General features: G+C 46.6%; 2 protein-coding genes and 1 long non-coding RNA gene across 4 annotated transcripts in view; 2 read left to right on the top strand and 1 right to left on the bottom strand.

Annotated features, from left to right (window-relative positions):
* The window catches only part of LOC307221803, a 31,150-nt gene extending 21,317 nt beyond the window's left edge, over positions 1 to 9,833 (bottom strand). The window contains exon 1 of the long non-coding RNA XR_013841534.1: positions 9,442 to 9,833. This is a non-coding gene — a long non-coding RNA (uncharacterized lncRNA). The remainder of the gene's footprint in view (positions 1 to 9,441) is intronic.
* LOC307221617 (ly6/PLAUR domain-containing protein 5-like) overlaps positions 1 to 12,568 on the top strand; it is an 86,162-nt gene extending 73,594 nt beyond the window's left edge. Inside the window, exon 6 of the mRNA XM_079986300.1 lies at positions 12,357 to 12,568. The gene's annotated coding sequence lies outside the window, so the exon portion shown is untranslated. The remainder of the gene's footprint in view (positions 1 to 12,356) is intronic.
* Positions 7,518 to 11,871, top strand: LOC307221633 (ly6/PLAUR domain-containing protein 5-like). Of its 2 annotated transcripts, none has more exons than XM_079986343.1 (5): positions 7,518 to 8,204; positions 8,832 to 8,969; positions 9,840 to 10,025; positions 10,777 to 10,905; positions 11,407 to 11,871. In XM_079986343.1, the coding sequence occupies exons 1-5, from the start codon at positions 8,126 to 8,128 to the stop codon at positions 11,682 to 11,684; spliced, it is 810 nt and encodes a 269-aa protein (XP_079842469.1). In that variant the 5' UTR covers positions 7,518 to 8,125; the 3' UTR covers positions 11,685 to 11,871. The 2 variants fall into 2 exon arrangements, with proteins under 2 accessions (XP_079842469.1, XP_079842468.1); XM_079986342.1 differs by having other exon boundaries at positions 7,523 to 8,204; positions 10,774 to 10,905.
* Positions 12,569 to 18,979: the final 6,411 nt, after the last annotated feature.

The raw sequence follows: 18,979 nt of genomic DNA, 5'->3' as shown, positions 1-18,979 counted from the left end.
TGTGCCTGTGTGTGTGGGTGAAGCCAGCTGGGCTGGAGCCAGTTGGAGCTTTTGCCTAACGTTTTGAGGCAGAGAAGCTCGCTGGGGAGGATCTCATCTTTGGGACCGGGTGCCAAGGAGCTGCTGTTAAGTGAGTATGATGAGCCCCGGGGGAGAAGATGGCAGATGGCCAGGAGTCATATTCCGTCCCGTTTGAAAAGCTCACAACCCAGTCCTGGGATATCTGGGTTAGAAGAGTAAGGGGGTGGTTTTTGGCCACAGGGCTCTGGAGTATAGCCCAGAAGGAGCCGGCCCCACCCATGCCAGTTGCTGCTGAGGATGACGCAGCAGGCTTGGAGGCTGTTTTGCTGGAGGATAGAGAGCTGAGAATGCAAAGAGAGCTCTGCATGTTGAAAGCAAGCATGGACGCTTTGCTGTTGCCCCACTTGGAGGGCATTGAGTCGGCTCAGGCCACCTGGCAGGTGCTGAGGAGTCTGTGTGAAAGCTCAGCAGGAGACCAGGGCCGGGAGAAAGCTGAGAGCCCAGAGGGGGCTGCTGGCCATGTTCCTGAAGTTACAGGGGCAGAGAAATCCAAAGGCAAGTTTGCAAAGTTTTCCACTGTGTGTGACGAGGAGGAATGCTGTCTCAGAGGGGGCCGAGCTGGCACAGAGAGCCCATCCAGTTTCAGAGGGGGGGCCAGGCCAGCTGAAGGCGCAGTTCAGGTTTTTTCCACTCGGCGATGTTTTGTCTGCAAGTCTGCTAACCATTTGCGTCGATCCTGTCCGCGGAGAGCCAGAGAGGCTGGGCAGGATGTCTCCAAGGTCGCTTCCCATGGCAGTCAGCCAGGTTTCCATGGCAGCCAGTCCAGGAGAGGGGGCCAGCGTGGGAATGCGAAGGGAGGACGTGACACAGGAAGCGTGGAGGACGGTTCTTATCTAGCCTCCATGGCAACGCTAGAGAACAACTCCAGTGAGGGCAGAGTGCTGCGTTGGGTCATAGACTCAGGAGCCAGCCATCACCTGATGCCAGCGCCACCTAGTGGTGAAATGTGGAACTGCAGGACTGTTTCAACTGGGAAAACAGTCGTTTTTGCTGATGGGTCACAGAGACATTTAACCACCGTTGGAAATGTGTTTGTTTCTTTTTTACAGGCAGAGCTGGAGGTCTACGTTGTGCCTGGAATGAAATATTGTCTTTTATCTGTATCTTGTCTTTTACAGGAGGGTTACAAGGTTTGCTTTGAAAATAATGTCTGTTCTATTTCCAGGGGTGGGAGACAACTGGTCAGTGTTGCATGTCAGAACAACCTCTTTGTTCTGGAGACACCTCTGGAGGGTAAGGGGGACGCTGAGGAAGCACAGGCGAAGTGTGCAAACGTTCCCACTCATGATTCATGTGCTCATTTGTGGCACAGGAGAATGTCACATGGCTGTTGGAAAGATATCCAGAAGTTGCCCGAATGCACTGTAGGTTGCAAGATGAAAGCATGTGACAAATTCCTAGATTGTAGGGCATGCAGAAGGGCAAAGGTAAAAGGGTGCAGTTATCCCAGATCGGAGAGGGTAACCACAAAGCCTTTTGAGCTTGTGCACACAGACCTTTGTGGTCCCATGCCAGAGAGTCTGGGCGGGGCCAGATATGCACTCACGCTGACAGATGATTTTACCCAGAACGGGTGGGTCTTCTCGCTGAAACAGCAAAGCGAGGCAGGGCAACTGATCAAAGACTGGGTTGCGGCGGTGGAACTACAGTTTTCCACCAAGGTGCAGGGTTTTCAGAGTGACCGAGGCGAGCAGTTCACTGGGTCTGCTCTGCGGAGTTTCTTCCGCCATAAGGGAATACGTCACAGGTTGACGGTAGCTACTTCTCCTCAGGAGAGTGGTGTGGCGGAGCGCAGGAGCAAGGCACTGGCTGAAGCAGCTGACGCTTTACTGTTTGACTCTGGTTTGCCTCAGAGTTTTTGGGCCAAAGCTTGGAAGGTGGCCAATTTCACTTTGAACAGTTCCTATAGTACAGTGGTAGGTGACACACCGTATTTCTTGCTGCACCGGAAGAAACCGAAGGTGCATTTCTTCCGTGTGTTTGGTTGCGAAGCCTGGGTGCTTGTGCCAAAGGCTCAATGAAAGAAAGGTGACCTGAGGTCCCAGAAAATGATCTTTTGTGGGTACGAGCCTGCGACAAAAGGGTGGAGGTTTGCATATCCAGATGGTGAATAGTCCAGGATTCTAATCAGCAGAAATGCTGAGTTCTGTAAGCAGAATGGTTGGTCAAGGATCCATGTGAATCCTGACGTTCTCTCAGAATGTCTGTCTGATTCTGAGGGGGAGGGAGAAGCAGAAGCTGAACCTGTTGATGAGGACCAGGTCGCTGACCAGGGTCAAGAACAGGGTTGGGCATCTCCACAGGTTGTAAAAAGAGAGCCCAAGAGTGAGCCTTAGTCTCCCGTTAGCAAAGTGCGAACCTGAGAGTTTTGAGGAGATTCAACAGTTGCCTGAGACAGAAGCCAGGAAGGGGCAAGAGGCAATGGGAAAGGAGGTGAACTCAATGAGGTCTGTAGATGTGTGCTCGACCAAGAAGCTGCCAGAGGGCAAGCAGGCCGAGAACTGTGCACAGACAGATAGACAGATGCAAGGTTTTTCCAAAGAGCTTGGCAAAAAGTTCGGGATGTCTGACTGTGCAGAGGTCAGAACGCCCATGGAGTCCAACTTTGTGAAGGGCTGTGTTTGGGGAGAGTTATACTCACAGTTTCCCTCAGAATGCGAGACGAGAGGGGGTGTGAGGAGAATCAGAACTTACAGGGTTAAACAGTTCTGAGTGACGTCTCACATTCTGAGGCGTGGTTATGTTCACATACGGGAATGTTTCTCTGTGTGTGGAGTCTCTTTTGCTTTTGACGGCGCAGCGGAAGGATGCCAGCCAATTCGCCGGGCTGATTTATGATGTTTTTCTACTCATTAAAGACTATTGGAGATCTGAAAGAATTCCTGCATTCAGTCTGAATTATTACCCACACAAGGCAGCAGTTTTTCCCCGCTGCGTGAACTCTGCTAAAGCCTTAAGTAAGAGAGCCAAGGGAGCTGAAGGTGTTTTCGATTGGCACGGGCGTCCAGTGGCGCAGTGGAAACGTGCCGGACGCCATCTTGTCTTCACAGACTCCCTCCATGCAGACTTAAGGTATAAAGATGTGAATTAAGCATATTTCTTAAAGCTACAACAGTCTCTGCCGTGTCTCAATTCTCCAAAGGAACACAGACTCTGAGTCAGTGCCTGGAACCTCATGGGCTCTTGCCACCGCTTGGCAGATAGAGGGGGAGAACTTTTGTGAAAATATCAAGAATGGTAATCCATTCCAACAAGGGTAATCTATTCTACAGTTCTGTGATTCCATGTTCCTACAACTAGAGGGCAAAGGTAACACATGGAAGATGACCCTTGAATACGTCCTTCCTTCCTTCCTTCCTTCCTTCCTTCCTTCCTTCCTTCCTTCCTTGAAAAATCCACTCTTCACTCAACACAATGCAATAAAAACTACATCATATTCTTCAAACAGGAGTAAGACTGAGAGACAAGAATAATATAATGTTGTTAAGTAGAACAAAGGTGATGAAATAATTGCAAATGCCTGGCAAATAAAATCCCACAAGAGGGACAAAATGTTTACTCACCAAGTGGTTTTTACAATGATAGAAGCAGCCTTTGGAGACTCTGTTCAGCAGTGATTTTAAGCAAGACAAAGATTGCTCCACTACAGACATGAGGCACCTCAGGCCCAGTGGCTGAATGCGGCCCACCAAATGTCTCTATGTGGCTCCCAGGACTTTCCAAAAGCTGTACTCCTTATACTCAGGTTGCACCCCTCGCTGTTCTTGACTCGCACCCTCCTCAAGTGATTTTGCAGGAATGACATGTACACTTGAACTATGAAATGCCTCTTGTTTGTCTGGAGGAAAGGTGGAGATGTGTGAATACAGGGATGTGGAGACTGAATGACTTTTGCACAACTGGAATGTAGTTCACACTCCTGGCTCCACCTACTTGTTTGCCTCTGGCTCCGCCCACCACTGGCATAAATCCCTCCCCAGGTTGCCTTCTAAGGAATACAGTTCTGGGCAGCAGGAGGGGTCCCCCAACTCTGTCCCGCTCAGCTAGGTCACGGTGCAAGATTTCTTTGCTAGTGATGTCTGCAGAATCTTCCACTCCAAACCAGAAGCCATCAATCAGAAGCCATAATTTGATAAAACAGGGCCATCTGGCTGAGATGTCAGGTTGCACTAGTTACACAATGTCCTTTTCATAACAGACAGTTTATTTCTGCTGCTGTTGCTGCTTCTGTGGGTGTTTGGGAAGACCTCTCCCTCCTCCATCCAGTTCCATTGGAGGGGCAGAGCCTATACCCACCACCACAGCTTAAGAGTTGAGAGAGAGGCCTCCGGGACATTGCTGCTGTTGCTGCTCCGGTGAGTCTTTGGGAAGACCGCTCCCTCCTCCAGCCAATTCCATTGGAGGGGCAGGGCCTACACCCACCACCACAGCTTAAGAGGCGAGAGAGAGGCCTCTGGGACATTGCTGCTGTTGCTGCTCTGGTGAGTATTGGGAAGACCACTCCACCCTGCAAGCCGATTCCATTGGGCCCAAGGGGCGGGGCCTATACTCACACATACTCTGAGCAGTTCCCTGCAGCAAGTGGCAAAAATGGTTTTAAATGTTTTAAGTGTTTTTAATTTGCTGCACACCAAATGGTGGTTTTTTACAGTATGATATTATTTTATTATTTTCTTTCTGCTTGGGGTGGGATAAATGTTTAGTCAGGGTGAGGAGTAGTTTACATATAGCATAATTGTTTCTTGCTTTGTTTTTACTTTCATTATTTTGTTAAGTTACTGTATACTTTGTATTTTGTTTTTTAAGGGGAAGGGTCAGGGCTGCCTGGGAGAGGGCCTCAGCCAATAGAATGGTTCCACGGGGGGGGGGATGTATTGGGACACCTGATCTCAGTGATCACGGGCAGGAGGAGGAGTTATGCTAAGACCAGACCATGTCATTACCGAGGAGGCAGGCTTAGTCGTTGTTTGAGGACTATCCCTGCCTCCAGGTCTTGTCCTGACCGGAAGGATACTGGAATCAGCAAGGGAAACCCACATGACCTGAAAGTGTTGCTGTGCAATGCCAGGTCAATGATGAATAAAACCAGTGCCATCCACAACCTGATTGTGGATGGAGGATTTGACCTGGCATGTGTGACAGAGACTTGGCTGGATGAAGCAGATGGGCCTGTCCTTGCAGCTGCTTGTCCACCAGGTTTCTCTTACATGCAGCAACCCAGGTCATGTGGGCAGGGAGGAGGGGTTGCAGTGATTTTTAGGAAGTCATTAGTCTGCACAGGCGTCCCATTGGGAACACCCAGTTTTCTGAGTGCATGTTCTGGAAGTTGGGCAATAGGGGCAGTACAGGATTCCTTTTGGTGTACCAACCTCCCCGCTGCACCAAGGATTCCCTGCCTGAGCTGCTTCAGGTCATGGCGGATATGCTCCTGGAGACACCTAGTCTGGTTGTCCTGGGGGATTTTAACATCCATGCCGACATGACCTTACAAGGGGCCGCTCGGGACTTTGTGGAAAGCATGGCCTCCATGGGGCTGTCCCTGAATAAGTTTGGCCCAACTCATAGCCGCGGACATGCCTTAGACCTGGTGTTTACCTCTACGGATGTTGGTGATCTGACACTAAGTAAAAGCGAAATGTCATGGTCAGATCACTTCCTGGTGCAACTGGACTTCTCAGCAACCTTTCCCCTCTGCAGGGAGGTGGGACCGATTCGGATGGTCCAACCCCCCCCCCCATTTAATGGATCCAATTGGCTTCCAGAGAGTGGTGGGGATGTTTTATCCCAAGTTGATGGCTTTTCAGCTGATTCCCTAGTGACCCACTAGAATGTGGAGTTAACCAGGGCTATTGACTGTCTTGCTCCGAAGCGTCCTCTCCGATTGCATGGAGCCCGGACAGCCCCGTGGTTTTCCCTGGAGCTGAGGGCAATCAAACAATCGTTGAGACAGCTAGAGCACCGGTGGTGGAAAACTCATTCTGAATCAGACCAGACACAGGCTAGAGCTCAACGGCGAGCCTACCATGTGGCAATGGCAACTGCAAAGAGGGCCTTCTTCACCGTCTCTTGCATCTGCAGAAAACAGCAGCAGGAGACTCTTTCAGGTGGTTTGCAATCTATTGGAACCACCTTCGTCACCGGGGCCTGGTAGGGACCCCAAGATCTCCTGCAATGCTTTTGCAAAAATTTTTTGCAAATAAAGTCGCTCAGATTCGGAAGGAGGTAGACTCCACCGTGGGAGAAGGGTTGGGGCGGGAGAGTCTGGACCCCTGTCTGGTCAAGTTGTGTGAAATCAATTTCAATCCGTTACCCCCGAGGATGTGGACAGGCTGCTTGGATGCGTGAAACCAACCACCTGTCTCCTTGATCCTTGCCCATCCTGGCTAATAAAAGCAAACCAGGAAGGGCTGGGCAATGGGCTCTGCAGGGTGGTGAATGCTTCCCTCTGTGAAATGAGCATTCCCAGACGCGCTGAAAGAGGTGGTCATTAAACCGCTTCTTTAAAAAACATCTTTAGACCCAGCCAGTATGGCCAACTATCACCCAGTCTCAAAACTACCATTCTTGGGAAGGAGGAGGACAGACCTGGACTTGGAGAACAGTCGGAAGAAGATAAACAGGAAGAGGAAGAATCCCAATCATAATAGTAAAATTATTTTAATTTTAATTGGATATAGAAATGGCAGTGAAAGCATTATCATGGAATGTTAATAGACTTAATTAGAAAGTGAAAAGAAAATCGAACATTTATTATTTTTTTAAAAAAATGGATATAATTTGTTTACAGGAAACACATGTTGCTAAAAAAACACACAGAATCGTTCTAATAAATAAAAGATTGGGAAATGCATTTGTAACTTCAGCTGTAAATAAGAAAAGGGGAATGGTTTTGTAAATTAACACAACGCAAAAGAATTGTTTAAAGACAATGAGTGGGGAATGATAGGGGTCCAAGTCACACTGCAAGGCAACAACTTTATCATTGTTGGGATCTATGCACCAAGTGAGAGGAAATCAGACTTTGATAAAGAATTGGAGGAAAAATTGTTTGACTATATGGACCAGAAAGTAATTTTTATGGGTGAGCTAAATAGTCATTGCTGTCTCCACTTTTTATATTGTAATAATCAAACTATTAATATGTGACCTCACTGATTACCTAAATTATATCAATAGAAACAGACATGGCAAATGACTAGGTCAACACACACCACAATTGCCTCATTGCATAAATCAAGTCCAGAATACCACAACACACACGTAACTGGCTGTAAAGTAACATAACATTATATATAATGAAACTGTAATCTAATCGTCATATCAAAAAATTGCAAAGCACTGTTCCTGATGGCAATAACATATCATATTACTATTATGTTTTTATTGTCATAAAGTCCAAAGATTGTCAAGTCCAACGATTGTCAAGTCCAACGATTACAAACGTACAGTTCCTGTTGGCAATGCCATTTCATACTGATATCTTCCTTCTGCAGTGTCCTATGTCTTAAAAGTCCACTGCTTTTCTTTTGTTTTGGAGAAAGAGATTGAGGAAAGAGAGGGGAGGATTTCTGAAACTTTGAATTTGTCTTTCTGCTTGAGAAAAATACCGGTAGGTAGAAAGGGGGAAGGAGGGAGGGAAAGGGGGGTGGGAACCCTTAGACATCCGCCTGACTGTTTTTGTGATTTTTAATTTCTTTCTGCCATGGAGAGAACATTAGATGAAGAAAAAGGAGAGGAAGATAGAATGGGAGGAGTGGGCGAGGAGAGCAAGAGACACCAGCCTCCCTTTGCACCAGTGCAGCTGGTTGGCCATCACTCACATGGGGCTCCATATAAATATGAAAATATGGGTCCACCCCTGTTGCACAGCTGCCTTCTTCTTTGTGTAATCCTGCCAGAACTGCTCCTGTCTCCTCGGGAATTTCCTCCTGCGAAGCTCTAGCTAGCACATTTGTGCCTGATATATATATAACCAAACGGCCCAACTCTCTCAGATCTTTGACTGCTTTTCCTCCATCAAAAAGTTGGTTCTTTGGCTCAGACCATGGAGGGTGTCGCATTGAGATGGAGAGCTGCAACAGTTGTGCTGCAAGGACTGCTGGCGACGACCTTTCTTATTTCAGGTACCAGTTATTGCTATTGGGATGTCCTCTAGTTGCAGACCTGGGTGGCTGGGTGGGAGCCAACTAAATTTTCACAGAGAAACAAGAAGGAATCCCAAGGTGTATGGAAAAAGTTCAGAAAGGGGGAACCTAGTGTAGTGTTTTTTAAAATTGTGGGAAAATTTACCCATGGAGAAGCAGGAAATGAAGAAGACCTGAGCCTTCTGCAGCCTTCCCTGCTGAAGAGGGAGAAGGGGGGAGGGGATGTTTCAGCCCATGATTTGGTTGTCATTGTTCTGTTTTGTCAGTTTACATCTGACTAGTGTTGGTGTGAGTTGGAATCCAACATCTGGCATTGGACTCGATGCCCCTCCTAGTCCCATCCACCTCTGATTTAATAAAGCTCTAGGACTGACCATTCTGGCAGGGTTTCGCATCCTCCTTTGATATCTACACATCAAACCACTCACTCAGGACCCTCCTTTGGGCCTGCGGTTCAGAACAGGCACTTGGCACAAATTTCTGCCCCTAAGAACTTCTGCTTTCACTTTAAAGGGGGAATACCTATTTCTAGTCCCTGATCATTTCAAGACATTGCTAATAGCTTCTCCCGGATCTCATAACCTTTCTCCTCAAACTTCTTTTCAGGAATTTCTGCCTTGGAGTGTTATCACTACAGCTACATAGATCATCCCACATTCAAGTTCTATACATCAGAGCAGTACATTAGAAACTGCTCCAGTGCTGAGAATGTTTGCATAATTGCACAACTTACATTAACTATAGGTAAGTGCTGCTCTGTCAGATGGATCCTGTGTGGCTGCTAGATTTTTAAGAGGAAAATATTTTTGAGAAGCTTTTACCTTAAAGGTAAAGGTAAAGGGACCCCTGACCATTAGGTCCAGTCGTGAGCGACTCTGGGGTTGCGGTGCTCATCTCGTTTTATTGGCCGAGGGAGCCAGCGTACAGATTCCGGGTAATGTGGCCAGCATGACTAAGCCGCTTCTGGTGAACCAGAGCAGTGCACAGAAATGCCTTTTACCTTCCCGCCGGAGCAGTACCTATTTATCTACTTGCACTTTTAGCGTGCTTTCGAACTGCTAGGTTGGCAGGAGCAGGGACCGAGCAACGGGAGCTCACCACATCCTGGGGAATCGAACCACCCACCTTCTGATTGGCAAGTCCTAGGCTCTGTGGTTTAACCCACAGTGCCACACGCCTCCCTCATGAAACCCCTCAAATTCCCATCGGGATTAACTGGGGCCTGAAATGATGCTTGGCATGCTTTCAGAATTGAGGTGCTCAAAACATGTTCTGATTCATTTTATTTTCTATTTGCAGATTGTTGTACAAATCCCTGTACTCCATTTCTTTCTTTGTTAATAAAGAAAATTCTTAGCTGATTTTCTGTGGGCTGATTTCCAACCCCGTTATTAGGCTTCTGAGGTATAACAACAGCCAAGAAGTGTGCCCCCTCCCCCCAAAAAAGCAGGCAGAAGCAGAAAGCAGGAAGAACTGTGTCAGCAGTTTCAAGGGGCACTCACATAAACCAAATCACCTCACCCCCAGAGTAAAAATGGTCAAGGTAAAATCTTTGGAACACCCTGCCACTGCATCAATCTATTGTTTGTATATATGTATCCACCCTCGTTTTAGATAAAGACCTTTTGGTAATGGGCTACAAAGGCTGTGCCAGCAAGGACCTTTGGGATGGACCCATATCAAGTTTCTCTGGTGACCGACACTTTGCCGTCCAGTACGATGAGAGCTACTGTCTTGGTGACCTTTGCAACGGGCATTCGATAAAGTGGAAGGTTCCCAAGACCCCTATCGAGGACACAGGTATTTTTTTAATAGGCCACCTGACCGTTAAGTGAGAACTCACAGTTTCACTTGTTGGGTGGTTGGTTGTCAATAGGGAGGCTTGAAGAATTCAATTTTGGAGACTTCTAAGGCAAGCAGCCCTGTTCCCCAACTCTTGGGCTCCTATGCCAAAGAAAAGCTGACCCCGCTTCTCAAGAAATGTACAGGACAGTGTGCTTTAGGGTGTAATTTAGCTGCGAGAGCATAGGAAAGGTTTGGCGGAGTGGGAACATGGGGTGCGCTGTAGGGGAGGGGTGAGCTGGGGTAAAGGGAGGGGACGTGCTCAGGTGTGGGGGCTTGAGAAAGAGTCTGGCAGGTTTGGCAAGTGGAGAAAGGAAAGGGCAGCAGCTCCTAGTATGTGCAAACATTCGCACACATTCTATCTTAGAGAATTGCAATGCAAAATTCGAGAACGTTTGGGTTTCAAAGGATAGCTTTTTTCCTCCACGTATCGACCTATACTCATATGTATTCATTTAAATGGGTTTACCCTGAGTACAATTAAGGTACTGACTGCTTTGGAAAGGGAAAATTAAGTAGGTTCACTTTGATATGCAAAGCAAACCGAAAGATTCCCCCCCCCCAATCATTATTGAAGAGACAGAATAATGGGGGAGCCTCCTATAAAGGGGAGCCACCCTTTTCAACCCAGCCCCACTTTAGCAGCTTAATGAGGTGAGTGATGCTCAACGGGCCCCTTGCCCTTCATTTTTATTTCTTATTGCAGCAGCTGAAATAAGCAGCTCCAACCAGTGTTACTCAGGCTTTGATCATACCTACTACGGAATACTCCAGCAGACTATGAGATGCAGCAGGGGCTACAACCGATGTTACAATGGCAGTAATGTCATTTCAGTTGGTGAGTTCACCCTAGGAAATTTATTCCACAGCTCCTGGCCTACAAAACATTTTGCCTCCTGCTGAACAGGACTTGTTGGGAAGCATTCTTTGCAATTAATTGTTCAACCACCCAACCTATGCAAATATGATTCATGAGTGTGTGGCCAAAGCCATTACCGAGGATAAAATACATAAAAGATTATAAAATACATTACAGAGTTAAAACAAATAATTAAAATAGTTCTTAAACCAAACGTTATGTCAGTTCAGAGTTTGCTCCCCGGAAGAATTTAACTTCCTCCCACAGATTCCCCCCTCAGAATTGACAATCTAAGGCAAAACAGGCCATTTTTTCAGAGGTGTAGGGGGCCCTGCCCCCTAAGAACTCGTGGATGTGTTCTTCACGATTCTTCACAATTCCCTGTGGTGTTCCACTGCATGCTGGGAGAAGAGGGGCAACACCCCTCATGCCTAACGTTTTGTGCCTTTCTTTTCTTCCCTTCCCTCCAAACATCAACAGGAGGCCTCCAAACATCAATGATCTTCAGGACCTGCCAGCGCCCAGCCTGCATTGATATGAGAACTGATTTCACCAGTAATATAAATATCACCAACACGTGGGGGTCGTGTTGCTCCGGCAGCAATTGCAATAGCAATATAATTAACCCAACCAATTTTGGTGTGAGGAGCACCACCAACCCATACCTGTCTTATGGGTCAGGTTTCCAAGGGCTCAGTCTTCAACTTTGCCCTTTCCTGGCAGCCCTAGGAGCCACCGTCCTTGGGATATGGGGGTGAGGAAGGGGGTTTGGGAGCACCTGAACTGCTGTAACCTGCATTTGGGTTTTGAAGGGCTGTGTTGTGGAGAAGGAAAGAAGGAAGGAAGGAAGGCGGGGAGTTAGGGCTCCAAGACAGTATCCTGTTCCAACCAATTGCATGTATGGCTCATATCTATAAAATAAAATTTTATTTGGATAACCACTTCCTTGGGGTCTGATTATCTTCCCAAAACCAAGCTATTTGTTTACTTCCCAAGACCCCACAGATTTGGGCTGTGATGGCAAGATACTAAGAGCTATACCCAACTAACTTCTACTCGGAACAAATCCACTGAAATCAATGGACCCAAGTTAGCCCTGTGCATTAACTTCAATAGGACTACTCTCCATAAGACTGGCATTGGAGACAACCCATAAACTACATCTTCAATATAATAATATTGTTATAGATTTGGGGGGACCCCTAAACTCTCGAAATTAATAAATGCTAGGATGTTAATTATTTGAGATATGAAGAGAGGAATTCCTGGACTAGCCTATGCAAAATGACCTGGCCAAACTAGGGCCATTAAGGAACAATAGGGGGCTCTAGAGGGCCATTGTCATCACAAGAGAACAGTCCTTCCCCCCTGCCCTGAGGTGTGAACAGAGACTGGGGGTTTGGAATGTTGTCAGGGGAACCGGGTGTGAGGTGACAGGAAAAGAGAGTTTTGAGCAAATGCTGCTGGGAATAAGAAGAAGGAAGGACTGGGATCCATCTTGGGCAGGCTGGCTAAAGGCTGGCGAAGAGAGATGCCTTGGTCTTCCTCTTGAAAGGACTCTTCTGTAAGATCTGAACTCCCTCCATGCAGATTTAAGGTGTAAACAGGTGAATTAAGAATATTTATTAAAATTGCAACAATCTCCGTCTTGTCTCAATTCTCCAAAGGAACACAGACTCTGAGTCAGTTCCTGGAACCCCATGGGTTCTTGCCACCGCTTGGCAGATGGGGGGGGGGGGACAACTTTTGTGACAATATCAAGAATGGTAATCCATTCCATCAATGGTAATCTATTCTACAATTCTATGATTCTATGTTCCTGCCACTAGAGGGCAAAGGTAACACATGGCAGTTGTCCTCTGAATTCTCTTCCTTCCTTCCTTCCTTCCTTCCTTCCTTCCTTCCTTCCTTGAATAATCCACTCTTCATTCAACACAATGTAATAAAAACTACATCATATTCTTCAAACAGGAGTAAGACTAAGAGACGAGAATAATACAATGTTGTTAAGAGGAACAGATGCAATGAAATAATTGCAAATGCCTGGAAAATGAAACCCCACAGGAGGGGGAAATGTTTGGCTGACCAACTGGGGTTTACAATGAGGGGAGCAGCATTTGGACATGGGGCACCTCAGGCCCGGTGGCTGAATGCGGCCCACCAAATGTATCTATGTGGCCCCTGGCTTTCCAAAGGCTGTACTCCTTATCCTCAAGTTGCAGCCCTCGCTGATCTTAACTTGCACCCTCCTCAAGTGATTTTGCAAGAATGACATGTAACTTGAACTATGAAATGCCTCTTGTTTGTCTGTAGGAAGGGTGGAGATGTGTGTATACAGGGATGTGGAGATCAAATGACTTTTGCACAGCTGGAATGTAGTTCACACTCATTGCTCCTCCCACTTCTTTGCCTCTGGCTCCACCCACCACTGGTATAAATCCCTCCCCAGACTGCCTTCTAAGGAATACAGTTCTGGGGCAGCAGGAGGGGTCCCCCAATTCTGTCCCACTCAGCTAGGTCACGGTCTTCCTTCCCTAGCCATGTCTTCAGAATTTTCAGCTCCAAACCAGAAGCCATCCATCAAAGCAAGCACTTTTAATTTGATTGAAAGAGAGCCAGATGGCTGAGATGTCAGGCTGCACAAGTTACGCAACGGCATGTTCGAAAGAGACAGGTTTCACTTGCAGGCAAGTTTATTTCTCAAGTTTACCGGGCAGGTTTCTAAGCCTGATCTGAATGTTACCCTCTGGGAGTGCCCTTCGTTAAAACAAGGGTGGAGAGCTGTGGCCATCCTGCTGTTAATGGACTACAGATCCCATCCTCCCTTCCTGTTAGCCATGCTGGCCCAGGAGGATGGGAGTTGGAGTCCACCAACATCTGGAAGATCACAAATGTTGAGTGATGTGAAAGGTGGAAATCCAACAGGGAAGCATATGCCCCAACTGTTCCTACTTGCCCAAGACAGTCCATGTTGGCAGTTCCCCATCCTTGGTAGGTCTTGAGAGTGCCATGGACTGCAAAAAGATCAAACCTGAATGAAATCCACACTGGAAGGACAGATCCTGAAGCTGAGGCCCAAATACTTTGGCCACCTCATGAGAAAAAAAAGACTCTCTGGGGGAAAAAAACTTGGGTAAGATTGAGGGCACAAGGAGAAGGGGACGACAGAGGACGAGATGGCGGTGGAAGACAGGAGTGCCTGGCGTGCTCTGGTCCATTGGGTCACAAAGAGCTGGACACGATTAATCGACTAAACAACACCAACATCCTTGGTATATCACTGTCCTCTAATAGCCCTTTAAGGAGTGGTAGGAAACCTTCCTTATCCTGGGCACATTCAGAGGGTCATGTGCCATTAATTTGTTCTGGAAGTCTGTTCTTAACCTGAAGCACCACTTTAGCTAATGGGGCCTCCCGTTGCTGCCGCGCTGCTGGAGCACAATTTCTGTTCTCATCTTGAAGCAAAGTTCTTAACCCAAGGTCTGAGGGGGAGCTGTGCCACGATGCCAGCGGTCTTCCCCCTCCCCACATTCTTTCCTACCCAGCTTTGGGGAAGGCTGGGGGAGCTCCAGACGGGACAGGATGGGAGCGATATCGTAAAAGCCAGTTTTTGTAAGGTCACGAATTTAAGCCACAGTTTAACTTTTCATGGTGAAATTTCGGGGGGGGGGGGAGTGCGGCTTATATTTGGGCCAATACAGTACTTGGGATAAGGCTTCTCCAGCCCCATTACTGGAATGCTCACAATGTAAAGGACCAGGGCTGTCCATGTAGGACATATTAATTTCATCTTCCCACAATCATTTTGCCATTACCTCTGTCTTCCTTGTTGAGTGACAATAGTCCAGCATAGATTTCTGGACGAAATTTGGCAATGGAGTTCTGGATGTTTTGACTGAAGTGATACAGGCCTGTGCTCATGTAACAGCCATGTTAAAACTGCAGAGTGACTGTTGGCAAAGATGGCTTTCTAAGAATTTCTTACCAGTTTCTTATTAGTTAAAAATGTCGAGCCAAAACAGCTGCTTTCCCGGCTCCCATCCTCCAATTAAAATATATGGTTTTTAAGCCCACGTTGAAGTAAAGCAGATAAAACAGATATGCTCCTTGCCTGTATGCAAGTAACATTAACTGCCGAGACAACTGACTTTAAAACTATTCAAGAGAAATTAAAACTAGAATAAACTGTGGAGCTCAAGGACAGTGAAGTGAAGGCAGTGAAGGTCCTGTGTGAGTGTCTGGAGGCGGTTGGAGGATGGATGGCGGCTAACAGATTGAGGTTGAATCCTGACAAGACAGAAGTACTGTTTTTGGGGGACAGGAGGCGGGCAGGTGTGGAGGATTCCATGGTCCTGAATGGGGTAATTGTGCCCCTGAAGGACCAGGTGCGCAGCCTGGGAGTCATTTTGGACTCACAGCTGTCCATGGAGGCACAGGTCAAATCTGTGTCCAGGGCAGCTGTTTACCAGCTCCATCTGGTACGTAGGCTGAGACCCTATCTGCCCGCGGACTGTCTCGCCAGAGTGGTGCATGCTCTGGTTATCTCCCGCTTGGACTACTGCAATGCGCTCTACGTGGGGCTACCTTTGAAGGTGACCCGGAAACTACAACTAATCCAGAATGCGGCAGCTAGACTGGTGACTGGGAGCGGCCGCCGAGACCATGTAACACCGGTCTTGAAAGACCTACATTGGCTCTCAGTAAGTTTCCGAGCACAATTCAAAGTGTTGGTGCTGACCTTTAAAGCCCTAAATGGCCTCGGTCCAGTATATCTGAAGGAGCGTCTCCTCCCCCATCGTTCTGCCCGAACACTGAGGTCCAGCTCTGAGGGCCTTCTGGCGGTTCCCTCACTGCGAGAGGCCAAGTTACAGGGAACCAGGCAGAGGGCCTTCTCGGTAGTGGCGCCCGCCCTGTGGAACGCCCTCCCATCAGATGTCAAAGCGATAAACAACTACCTGACATTCAGAAGACATCTGAAGGCAGCCCTGTTCAGGGAAGTTTTTAATATGTGACATTTTAGTGTATTTTTCATCTTTGTTGGAAGCCGCCCAGATGGGCGGAGTACAAATAAATTATTATTATTATTATTATTATTATTATTATTATTATTATTATCATCATCATCATTAGTCCTGTTTGCAGTGCAAAATTTCGAATAATTGCATTACTTGGTTTCAGCTGTATTATTTTCCAGACATTTCCAATTCCTTCCTTCCGCCTCCAGACTGACAATTGCTTGGCTTTGCTTTACACTGGAACACACTCATCATGGGGGGTGGGGGAGGTTGGTTCTGGCTGGGCTTTCTTACTTAACATCTCAAACAACAGCGCCTTTCTTTTTCCTAGTCACGTCAGCTTCTGGGCACAGAAGTGACTCAATCCAAACCTGTCCTTTTCTCACAGGCTCCTTGAGGACATACTTCAAGTTGTGCAGCTTCCTGTACTACCTGGGTGAGTCTGGGTCACAGAGAAATGTGGCGGCCAGAGGCACAGGGAGGGAAAAGGCTCCTATTTTCTTGTTTTCTAATGGTTCTGTAGCTTATCTTTTTCTTGCATGACAGGCCACACCTGCCCCAAAATGCATGCAGCACATTCTTGAATAGTAATGCAAAGGATGATGGAGAGGCTCCTGTTCTTTTAATTAACAGCTGCATGGAATTGAAAAAAGCAACTAGCTTCAGAGACCAATATCTCATCTAATTTGGCCCACATTCTATGGCCCACTGGCAGGTGTGTTTTTTTAGGTTTTTTTTTTAATTTATTAAATTTTATTTAGCATAATTATTACAAAATACAAATACATACATAAAAGGTAAAGGTAAAGGTACCCCTGCCCGTACGGGCCAGTCTTGACAGACTCTGGGGTTGTGCGCCCATCTCACTTAAGAGGCCAGGGGCCAGCGCTGTCCGGAGACACTTCCGGGTCACGTGGCCAGCGTGACATCGCTGCTCTGGCAAGCCAGAGCCGCACACGGAAACGCCGTTTACCTTCCCGCTGGTAAGCGGTCCCTATTTATCTACTTGCACCCGGAGGTGCTTTCGAACTGCTAGGTTGGCAGGCGCTGGGACCGAGCAGCGGGAGCGCACCCCGCCGCAGGGATTCGAACCGCCGACCTTTCGATCGGCAAGTCCTAGGCGCTGAGGCTTTAACCCACAGCGCCACCTGCGTCCCAAAATACATACATACATACATATATATTTCAGATAAGCACACACACACATATATAAACAAGAAAGAAAAAAAGAAAGAAAAGAAAAAATAAGGAGGAGGAGGAGGAGGAGGAGGAGGAGGAGGAGGAGGAGGAGGAGGAGAATGGAAGAATTTCTTCCAAATTTATTCTACAAATATATCAATAATAAAATTTCATTTTATCAGGTTTGGGTTTTTTAATGGATTCCACTAGGAAACAGATTGTTCCACATGTATCTTAATTTCTTCTCTTTTGCTTTGGGTGTCCACTTGAAAAGGAAGCAGAGCACATGTCTTAAAAAAAATATTGCACTGTTTTAGACACCTGCTAAAAGCTTTTTTTTTTTTTTACTTCAGCAAGCCTGTCCAGACATATAATTTAGTTAAGAGCATAGGACGAGTCTCGTTGGATCAGGCCCAAAGTCCATCTAATCAAGACCAAACAGCTGCTTGTGGGAATCCTGGAAGCAGAACCTGAGCACTGAAACTCTCCCTACTTGTAATTCCCAGCAATTGGCATTTGGTTATATATACTTGTTTTCAAAGTCTGCTGATTTTATCTTTTCCCCTTTATAATTGACAGTTATTACTTCACTGCTTTTTGTACACCACTTACAATAGATATATTTAATTGGTTTAATGAAGTGCCTTAATCAACTAATTAATGTGTATTTTTTTAAAAAAAAAAAAAAGAATAACAACAAAACATTCATTTAGACGCAACCATTGCAAGACACATCTGTTGAGTTATATTATTTGTTGAGTTTAAATATATTTATTTATTGAACTTATACCCTGCCCTTCCTCCCCAAGAAGCCCAGGGCAACAAATGAACCATTTTAAAATAAAAACAAAGCAACAGTATTCTAAAACAGTTAAAAGATTCTTTTTAAATATGACAATTTTAAAAACCTAAAAGCACATTCATTAAAAAAATATATATCCTAAAAGTAATTAAAGTTAAAAACATTCTTCCATCCAATGGTGGATTTTAAGTCATTAAAGCAATGACAGGGAACTGTGGTTGTCCAGTTGTTGCTGGTCTCCAACCCAGCCAAGGCAGCCATTGGTCAGAGGATGATGGGATCTGTAGCCCAGCAATATCCAAAGGGCCACAGATTTCCCATTCCTACTACATCAACGGATCTGTGATGTCAGAACAAAATACTGTTCCTACAAAGCTTATGCTGCATTGTTCAGTCCCATCCAACTCAGTCTCCTGCCTTTTCTGCACAAGAGATGTGTGATTGTGGTAGGTGACTGAGAGGGACTGAGACAGAGAAGTTCTCAAGTTTTATAAAGTCCACTGACCACCACCCCTTCCTACTGATTCAGCTTGGAAATCCTTCAAAAAGGTCACCATAGCTGGGATTGGCCCATACAGTACAAATGATACTGCCAGATAGACCTTTCAGTGCATAGCAAATGAGACAGAACAGGAAGCTGAAGGGCCTTGGGGCACGGGTGGGTTTTTATCACTCCTTCCTGTTGAAAATTGTGGTCCAGGAAGAGAAGGGAAAATACTGAAATTAAATCATTGGCTGGGCAAGTGCTGCCATCAGGAAAGCTTTGGCCTCTTGGACCATGGTCTTAACTTTGTTGAGGACAGACTTCTGGCAAGAGATGAGTTGTACCTCACAGTAGTAAGAAAGAACGTGTTTGCTAAGAGGGAACCAGGAGGGGGCCCTTCTAGGTAGTGGTGCCCTCCCTGTGGAACACCCTCCTTTCAAATGCCAAGGAGATAAAGAATTACACAACTTTTAGAAAACACCTGAAGTCAACCCTGTATTGGGAGGTTGGCTCTCACATCTATCGTTCTGCCTACTTTTACATCTGACCAATGGAGACTAGTCCATTAGGAGG

This window comes from Podarcis cretensis (assembly GCF_951804945.1).
Source record: "Podarcis cretensis genome assembly, chromosome: 8".
NCBI classification, from domain to species: domain Eukaryota; kingdom Metazoa; phylum Chordata; class Lepidosauria; order Squamata; family Lacertidae; genus Podarcis; species Podarcis cretensis.
Note: the sequence above shows the minus strand (reverse complement) of the source record. Positions and strands in the feature narration are given on the sequence as shown.